This window comes from Lupinus angustifolius, chromosome LG18, assembly GCF_001865875.1.
Source record: "Lupinus angustifolius cultivar Tanjil chromosome LG18, LupAngTanjil_v1.0, whole genome shotgun sequence".
Classification (NCBI taxonomy): Eukaryota; Viridiplantae; Streptophyta; class Magnoliopsida; order Fabales; family Fabaceae; genus Lupinus; species Lupinus angustifolius.
The window spans coordinates 5,907,409-5,917,384 of record NC_032026.1 but is presented as its reverse complement, the minus strand read 5'-3'; the positions used below and the strand labels follow the sequence as shown (position 1 = coordinate 5,917,384).

General features: G+C 34.9%; 1 protein-coding gene and 1 pseudogene across 6 annotated transcripts; both read left to right on the top strand.

Moving 5' to 3' along the window:
* LOC109333350 lies at nucleotides 491-6,088 on the top strand. Of its 6 annotated transcripts, none has more exons than XR_002106002.1 (12): nucleotides 491-643; nucleotides 741-806; nucleotides 930-1,064; nucleotides 1,695-1,781; nucleotides 1,869-2,465; nucleotides 3,101-3,568; nucleotides 4,043-4,104; nucleotides 4,184-4,277; nucleotides 4,632-4,711; nucleotides 4,888-5,159; nucleotides 5,250-5,395; nucleotides 5,585-6,088. XR_002106002.1 is itself a non-coding variant. In XM_019568797.1 (12 exons), the coding sequence occupies exons 1-11, from the start codon at nucleotides 578-580 to the stop codon at nucleotides 5,391-5,393; spliced, it is 2,055 nt and encodes a 684-aa protein (XP_019424342.1). In that variant the 5' UTR covers nucleotides 492-577; the 3' UTR covers nucleotides 5,394-5,395; nucleotides 5,585-6,088. The 6 variants fall into 6 exon arrangements, 3 of the variants coding, with proteins under 3 accessions (XP_019424344.1, XP_019424342.1, XP_019424341.1); XR_002106001.1 differs by having other exon boundaries at nucleotides 492-643; nucleotides 4,888-5,214; nucleotides 5,321-5,448; nucleotides 5,588-6,088; XM_019568797.1 differs by having other exon boundaries at nucleotides 492-643; nucleotides 4,888-5,214; nucleotides 5,321-5,395.
* On the top strand, nucleotides 6,578-8,623 carry LOC109332493 (annotated as a pseudogene).

Below are 9,976 nucleotides of genomic sequence, written 5' to 3'. Positions count from 1 at the left end.
TATATAATCTTAATATAAAAATGTATACAAAAATATAATTTAATTATTCGGATTAAATAATCCTAGTTAAAAGTAAGTGTATTAACCTGTTTAAATATATACATTTGATATATTTCAAGAATTTATAGTATAACCGACCTTTAAATAAGTTAATAGATCTGACAAAACTTTTAAATAAGACAGACCTAAAATTTAAAAAAAAAAATAAGTAAGCAAACAAGTCAACCCAAATTCCTATATGGTATATATGTTCCATCTATTTAAGGTAAAGTCTAATATAATATTTTGAGGATAAAAATCATTTATTCCATAATTTTTCATCCATATATTTCGAACTGATCAAATTTTACAAAATAATATTAAAATATTAATTTCTGTTTTAAATGAATGAAACTTTCTTTCATTAGCATGAACGTGAACAGTGATCCCATCCACATTTTGGAGCCTTACTTAGGGTAAAATTACATGGCAGTGGCCCACCATTACTCCAATATCTATGACAGCGTCTAATTGCGCAATATCGAGCAGGAGTAGTAACAACAATAAGGCACTGCGAATGCAAATTTGAGCGTGGAAAATGTCTCCGGAGAGTGAACTCTCATGGCTCTGCCACCTTGTCGACGAGTCTCTTCGCCCTTACACTGTCCGTTTCACCTTCTCATCTCCAACTTAACCTTTTCTTTCTTTATTCAATCCTCAAATTGATTCGTTAAATCAAACTTGCTTTTCATGTGTTTCAGGAACCACACACCGCCGTTTCCATAAGCAAAGAGAATGAAAACCAAATTTTACTCAATTCTTCTCAGGTTTCCATTCTCTATATTTTTAATTTTTTATAGATAAAGTTTTCGAGGAATAGAAATTGTGTGTTGTTCACACTTTATGTCACAGAGCTCTACGTGACTTTATTTTGCGATTTTGTGTTATAGGTCGTGACGAAAATTCAGATGCGGATTCGAGAATTTGATTCTCATGGGAAGGACACAGTGGCAAAACCTGCTGTGTGTGGTTCAAACCGGCATACTTGTGACCATCAATGTCTGCATAAAATAGTAGCTGAAATGGTGAGTGTTGAATCTGAATTATGTGTGAAGAATGTGAGTGATGATTTTTCGTTAACTTTATGTTTGGTATCCAGTGACAATCTTACAATCAATTTTTATCAAATCTAACAAGCTTCGTTGGACATTTCCAAATAGCTGTAATGTCAGAGTATTATACTTCAACTTCCAAACACTGTTAACTATATTCTATAACTGTTGCCTTTTAATTTAGAATTTTTTACTTTATAGATTGAAATGACACAATAATTAGATAAAAGTTAGCATTTTATTATCTTTACAATTATTCATCCTAACCATTGAAATAGCTATTTTTATATCTCGATTTAAGAGTTACACTGTTATGTTAATCTTAGAATAATTATATATCTTGCATCATTGTCTTGTCCTATCCTATAATTTTTAAATTTGTTGTATCTTTATGTCTTTGTTGTGTTGTATCTGTGTTATGTGTTATATCCATGCTTCCTAGAATCTAACTAACCATAACTATATTATCTTACTTTGATAGTGAGTGTGTAGACCGCTATTCACTGACATGCTTATTGCAAATTGAAGTGTGTTTATTGTTTGTAATTTGCCTTTTAGTTTCTGCTAGTTTCACCTGTTATTCCATATTGCTCCTCGTGACAGGTGATTTTGCTAACTGTCAAGAGTGAATTTGTTCAACATGTGGCTGTCAATGCTCTTGTCTTAATGTCACAGTTTCTGTCCACGACGGTATCAAACAGTAGTTTCCTTGACAAATTTAGGTTATGCACACATGAGTTCCTTTTTTTGAATATTGTAGCTTGTAATTATTTGCAGGGGAACAATTGGGATGGATTTATTCATATGTTGTGCTTTTTCTTGGAAACAGCAATTTCTAGAATACTCGCGTGTTCGTCTGCACATTCTACTGGAGATCTAAATGGTGACTTTGATTCATCAGACATTGATTTTCTGATGCAAGATGGACTGAGGAATTGTGATTGGTCTACTGTGGCTGGAATCACTCAAGTGTTGCATGTTATATGCAAAGGTTTGAAGGATGATTATGATGATAAACTTGTCAAAGTGTATTATGACTCTGTCAATTCTTGTCTTTTAAAAGTACCTTGGGATTTATTGGAAGAATATCAGAGTTGGGACACTTGTAAGGAAGGCTGTTCCATGAATCTGCTACACCCCCATAATTTTTGTGCTATGGAGCCTGAAATTAAGTTTTTTGGGACTTTTCTTCGGTTACTATGCTCTTTGGTTGACCATACTGATTTTTTCGAAGCTGGTTATGACTCTGCCCATAAGCATCCACTTCTTGTCACAGTAATTAATCTTGTACCTAGACTTGTAAAGTGGTGTCTCAGCAATCAAGAAGATAGCATGGAGACATGCATCATTTATTACCTGAAACACAAGTTGCTGGTAAGGTTCATCTACTTCTTGAATGAACTTGAGAATTGAATTATTCACTAGTTGTAAGATTTAGTGCAGATATTGGTCACTGTTGCCACCTAAATTGTTATGGAGAAGCAGGTTTTGATTATTATGGAAATTATCTTCTGTTGTATGTAGAGAACAAATAAAATTTTATGCTGATGGAGTTGACAAATTTCCATCTCATTCTCAAATCAAAATTCTTTGCGGGATGCCACCCACTAAATTGTAAAGCAACCTTTTGTGATTTCTTTACTAGGGAGGCAATAATTTTATTATTATAAATTGCCCGTTAAAGTTGCTTTACTTTTTTACCAGTTTATAATAGTTGGAAAATTTGAATGTGGCGAAGAAGAGCAATAAAACTGAAATTTACAAGTTTCTAGCAAGACTTGTATCTAGATTTTTATGGTTATAATGGAATCAAGTTTACAAGCACAGATTCTGAGGATAGACATTGTCTTCCTGTTATGTCACAGTTTTTAAATCAGGATTGATTTTTCAGATTTAACAATTTCTGCTATTACTTATAGATGCAGTTCTATTCATTGTTATACAAATATGAATATGAATGTCCCCAGTGTGAGGCTTACTCTTCAAACCAATTACCTTGGTCTATGCAGATTCTGATGATCAGACTTGGCTCACTTGCATGTCTAGACTGTTCGATCCGTCATTGTTGGTTGGAACTCCTTCATAACTATTTTGAAGAGCTTTTGCGACAACCCTTAAATCATTTTCAGTCTGATCAAGATGATTGCCTGGAAGGCTCTCCATTTTTATTGAGTTTGTCTGATGGGCAAGCGTGTGGGATGCATTCCAGCCACCTTCAAAGACAAGCAGTTTTCCTCTTCCTGGATTGCTCTTTCAGTATGATCTGTCCAAGAGGAGAAAAGGCAGACCACAGTAATTGTTCAACTTTCTCATCTTTGACCACTAAGCTTGATCACTTCTATACAGAAAAGGGATCACTGGAGCTTTACAAGTGGACTCAGGGACATCTTCCAACTGAGATCTCTATCGACCATGAAAAGTACGTGGAGATATGTATGAACTTCATGTCATCTTTTCTCCAACTATATCTTCGTGAGGTTTGTTTGCTCATCCTTTTAATGCTTGCTTGTAGTCAATAGTCTATGACTGTCAAACATGTTTGATGTAGCCATCATCATCAATACATTTTTCGCTTCTTGAAAACTTAGGATTTTTAAACTTGGGGTCCATATGGAATCTATGATAAGCATAATGGTCATGGGTTTGAAGGTTAACTACCATTAGGGATTTGATTAGATTTCTTTCACTAGTTAGGCTATGTAATATATTTACAAACAATGAAGTATGAACACTTTAAAAAAGGAAACCTTGTTCATATTAGAACAGTTGAAATTATAATTGGGTATTTTGCATGTCTCTTTCTCTGGTTCTTAGATTGGAAATATATTTCAAGCAAAGGCATTAATGATGGTGTGCTGGAGTCTTACTTGTTTTCAAATGGTTCAATTTGTCTACAGTCTTTTGACTATATCTTGTTGTTTCATTGGTGTTATTCATCATTTGAATGGCAGGATGATCTATTGTTTGAAGTGCTTTTGCAATTGCTGGGCGTAACATCTTCTCTCCAGCTGCAGTAAGAAAATTTATTCAGCCTTTTCTTTTGTTATTATCCTCGCAATGGAAGGACCCACTATCATGAGATTTGGATGTAGGTCTGTCAGAAAGGAAGTTGCCGATCAAGATTTTCCTTTTCATCTGTCTGACATTTTTAATCCTGTGCATCTTTTCCACCTGTTTCTTTCAGAGGCATGTATTCATACTACCTTAGCACATGCAGATAGGATATCCAATGCTATCTATTTTTCTAATTAGTTTAATGCAAAATCAAATACAAAGCTCTTATTTATTAATCATTATCTTGTACCTTAGTACTCAGAAATGGTGGGTAAAGGTGGTAAGCAACCTTGACCCCTGGGACAAGGATGCAAAGTTCAAAACTAAAAAATTCTAGGGAAATAAATTATTAGGAGACCGCATAACCCTTATGCTCTTTTTGTCGAACTATTATTAGTCCAATGGTCAAATCACATAGGCTGGATCTTTAAGGATATTACATTGTCTCAAAAAATATCACCTTGTACCCTTGTGGGTGATCTGCAGATACATTATGATCATCAAGTGCTTCTTGATTACCTCATTTCAAAAGATACTGGAATAAGCTGTGCTAAATATCTTTTAAGGTATCTTATTCTAACTCTTTTTCCCCCATAAAATATTCCCTTTCTGTTGTTATAGATAAACATGCAAAATATAATCACATCTGGTTGTTGTAAAAAGCTATAATTACTTAACCTGTGCTTATTGCTACCTGGAAGTTGATATTTACTTCTTTTCTCTTTTATAAATTTTTTGGTAGATGTTTGCATTTGATATGTAACTCATGGAAATTATTTGTGAATTTTCCATTATTTGGAGAATTGTCAAATCAACCATCTTGCAAGAGAAGAAAAGTTTCAGGGAATGGTCCAGAGTTTCTGGCAGATGAAATGCCTTCTGTAGAAAACAATGGAAGTATCATGTTGCATATCAAGGATTACAAGGAAGACAATGAATATGGCTTTGAGCACTATAATATCAATCCATTCAAGAAAGCTGCAAAATGTGTACTATCATTGAAAAATTCTGTTGATAACCTTCATCAGAAGAACTTGTTTCCATATAATCCCGAAGTGCTTCTGAAACGGTATGTTGCTTAACAATGAATTTATTTTTTAATAGATATGTGACCCTTTTAGGGCGATGATTTTGTTCACCTGGAAAAAAGATAGTAATGAGTTTATTTCCTGTAGTCTGAGAAGATTTGAAGAGCTTTGCTGTCAAGTAAAGGGATTCCATGGACACGTAATTACCCAAACTACATGAATGTTTCTTCAGCTATCTTGAGCTTACTCATGGTTATAGAACTAGATATTCGGGTGAGTATGATGCTCATGGCAGAAAACTAGGCTTTTGCTTCATCTTATTCTTTTTAAAATGTTATTTACCATGAATTATTTTCATTGTTATGCTTAAATATCAATTTGTTAATTGAATGGAATACTTGTTGGAAACAGGGAGTGATGCCACAAATGAGCAGAGAAGGGAAGAATGTTTGTGCTGCTTTACAGATTTGATGGTGTAAAATGGCTACTCCACTGATATAGGCGGGTCTTTGCACCACAACCAAAGACATGGCTTCTACTGGTGTCCACCTAGTGCATAGTCTTGGTTACCTCCAAATCCATCGAGCCTTCTATGGATTTATGTCTTCCATCTCATGAGTCTGGTGGATATCTCAAATAGCAGTGTATTTCTTAGCTGTCATGCCTGTTTCCAACCTGAAAAAAACATTCAAACCGCAATTAGGGAAACCATCATTGTGGCTGCCACCTGAGATTTCAGTTTTCTAGTAGCAAACTCAAAGGTCGACAACACTTTGGTTTCAGGGTGGTGGCTGAGTTTCTTAGAGCAGCTTGGTTTGCGTGTGGTTGGATGCAAGGTCTCTGGCCTAGACAAGTGTGAAACGATAAGGCATGGTTGCAAGTGGCTCAGTTTCTAGTGACGATTTTAACGTTTCATTTATGCTTACTGTGATCTGTCATGGTCTAGAGTGTTATGCTTCATTTTTTGGTATGTTGTGGGGGATTTTTCCATATCCACATTAAAACTACAAAGCTACTTGAATATCAACAACATCAAATGAAATAACTTGATAAATGCATTTGATATCATTGTGAGTAGAAGTTGATTATACAAATTATGAATGCTACAGGAAGAATATATCCAGTATTTTTTAAATAAAATGTTAATTTATTTTTATCGACAGATTTCACATACAACTTGATGCTGCTTGATTGATCCCAAATCCATTTCACATATTCTCATACTATATTTTTGGTAACCTAGAATATGATGAAATCCTTATTCAGGGAGGGTTACTTCAGTACCAAGTCCTGTGAGAACTGGGTCCATTTTGTGACCGTAACACTAAGTTCTTTCATAGGAATGGGAATAAAGTTCATGGTTTTGTTTTGAGCGATGGATTGGTGCACAAATCTTCACTTACTTCAATAGGAGGCTGAACTATTCTTCATGAATTTATTTTCTGTATATGTCTAGGTCTGCAGGTACTACATTATGGGGAACAGGATTCCCACTATTACTGTTGAGGAGAGGGAGAAGTTAACTCTTCTTGTCTTGGTAGAAAAGGTTGGGAGAGCTATCATGGTTATGCACTCTTTCAAAGCTCATGGGGCTGGTAGCTTTCAGGCCTTCTTTTATAAGCAAAATACTGGCACATTTGAGGCAGGGATCGTCATCATATGATAGCTATGATGTTTCGTGATGGAAGAGCATACCCTAATTTGCTTGAGACTCTCACCGTCCTCATTCCTTAAGTGGAAAACCCAGTATGTCTAAAGGATTTAAGGCCAACCAGTCTGCAATATGAAGTATAAAGTTATTAGAAAGGTGTTTGTGAACAAATTCAAGCCTTTGCTAAAGGAGCTAGTGGGACCTCTTCAGGGGAGCTTCATCCCAGGTAGGGGTGCAAAGGATAATATCATCTGGGCATAGGAAGTGATAAACACAATTCACACTCATAAGAAATGTGGAGTTTTAGTGGCCTTGAAAGTGGTCTTGGAGAAGGCTTATGATAGAGATAGGTAGGATTTTCTTTGTGCTACTTTATATGATTTTGGGTTATGATAGAGTGTTATAAGTAGTTTACCAAGAACACTATAGAAATTAATCTATTCCTAAAAAAATGTATAAAAGAAGATATAATAAATACTAAATTCTTCATTTTCATTGATTCTTTAATAGATGAACATGACATTATTTAGAAAGAAAAAAGAAATCCTAAGATGATGATGATCATACAACTGTTATCATCTTACAATATAATAACATTATAGAAATATCAATTATTTAATTAAATCTAAATAATTAACTATCATATCCTATCCTATTCATTTTCCAATAAATCTCGTAACAAATATTGTAATAAACATCCTATCATTACCACCCCTTTAAAATTAACCTTGTCCTCAAGGTTGGATGATAGGTCAAGAGATCCATTGAGTTGACCCATTAAATTTGAAGACATTCCATTACCTTCCTCATGAATTTATTTGATCCTTAACCACTAAATTGGGTCCAGAGATATGATAAGTTAGGGTGTCAACATTTGTTATTAATGACTGGAATTTTGTCAAATTAGAAAAACACACAAATTTATTGTAATAGAATGGAATCACGTATGATTCAAAATATTCCCTTCTTCCACAAAAATATCCACAGAACCAAGATACTTCCTTATTTTCTCAATTAGTGGTTCTTTCTAAATGAAAATTTCAAATGCAAAAATACCACCCACATCCTTAAACACATGGAAAGCTTCCTTAAACTCCTCCTCTGAATTGGTGTCTTTCATTTTTGTGCGCCATCAAGTTGAAGAATCATGGGAAATCAATTGTACCATATCCATCAGAATCAACCTTTTTATCATGTCCTGCAATCCTGCCTCAATTGGGTTATGCTTGAGTGACCATATTACAGTCCCACGTTCCTTGGTGGTAATACAGCCATCACCACCCTTGTCGAAGAGACTAAAGGCTTCCTTGAACTCAGTGATCTGGTCATCAGTGAGCTGGTAAGTGATTTTTTCTCCAATGACTCATGGACAAAGGTTTTAAGAGTAGAGATATCATATGGTGCTACTTTTAATGGTTCGAATCCAAATAATTCATTGTTTTTTTATTCTCCATCTGATTTGCTATCATTTTCATTCTTATGTTTGTTTACTAAATCTTCTTGTAATTTAAGTACTAGCTCTCTTGTCTTTGTAAAGATATCTCTAAATGGAGGATGGACAATTGTGGTTGTTGTGATATGAAATTGTAGAAATTTAGTTGATGTTGGTTGAGGAATTTTTCATGTATACTCTTGGGTGATATTATTATAGTAATACTTTCTTTCACTAGTGTTGGAATAATCTGCCCAAATATGAGAGTGATAATAATAGATCTGATGGGACAAATAATATGGTCGTGGTGATAGTTCCATGGGTGATTGTGGTGTTGGCCATTGTGGAAATGAGACCGAGGTTGTGAGATGTGATAAAAATGTTGGCAGTAATATGAGTCATACATTTGATAAATGGGCAATGAGGGATGAGTGTAAATAAGATAAATTAAACACTAAATTCTTCATTTTTCATCGATTCTTTAATAGATGAACAAAAAACTATTTAGAAGGAATAAAGAAATCATACGATTATGATGACCATACAAGTCTCACAATCTTACAATATAAGAACATTCTAGAAATATCAATTATTCTATTAGATTCCTCCTATTATAATAAATCTCATAACAAATATCATAATTGTAACACCGTGAATATTCTATGTATGTTTTATTAATTATTTATTTTAACAACGATTAATATTAGAAATTAATTGGTATTGAATTAGACAAAACCGTAGTTGAGTGTTAGTCTTGTTTTGTGATTTCCTATTTTATGGTCAATGTTCGTAATTTCCTATGATGGAAAGTTTTTGAGATGCTGTCGGGCCCAAATTCTGCCGAATTCGGCCCAATAACGTGTTTTTGAGTTTCGTAACTCGGAATCGAATTCCGATTGTGACAAGTGCCAAACTTACCTAAAAATCATACACTTTTATGACACTTATCTTAAGCATAATTGAGAAAACCAACTTAAAACAATACTTTTTTTATAAAATATCAAAATTTGGTATATTTGTGTTTGTATTGCCTTTTTATGTATTTTGTATGAAATAAAATGAAGAAAAGAAGAGAAAAGATTCATGGTCAAAAAGCAACAAAAGTCAAGAAAATCAAGGTGCTCAACCAGGCAGCTGAGCCTTTCAGCCTAGCACCAGACTAGGCCTGAAACGGTCAGAAATATGCTTGACACAAGCCAAGCTGCTGAACAAGCTGCTCAGCGGTCCAACCAAGCTGCTCAGCAGAGAACCAGACTCCTGGCCAGATCAGCAAGCACCAAGCCACGTCCCAGTCAACACGGTCAGAAGCTGTTGAACAAGCAGCTCAGCGGTGAAGCAGGTGCGCTGGGCGGTGCTTACCAGACTTGACTTAACCATCAAGCAAACCATGAAGTCATCCATGACCTCACCCACCATAGGCTTTTCAGAAGTAGCTCACAATAGTTGGTCTCATAGCCGACAACTAGCTTTGATGAGTCATGCACAAGGAGGTGACTAAGCTACTTGGTCAATGGACCAAACCCATGCTGAAGGGTTTGGTCAGTTGCTAAGCGGTCCAGCTCAGCAGTCTGGAATGGAGCCTATAAATAGAGGCCATTTCCTTCGAGCAAAACAGATTGTAATTGAGCATTTCATCATAAAATCCTCTCATAAACACTTGAAAGAAGGAATTCTCTGATTTTGAAGTTCTTTTCTCATTTCTTAGTTTAGGGTTTTCATT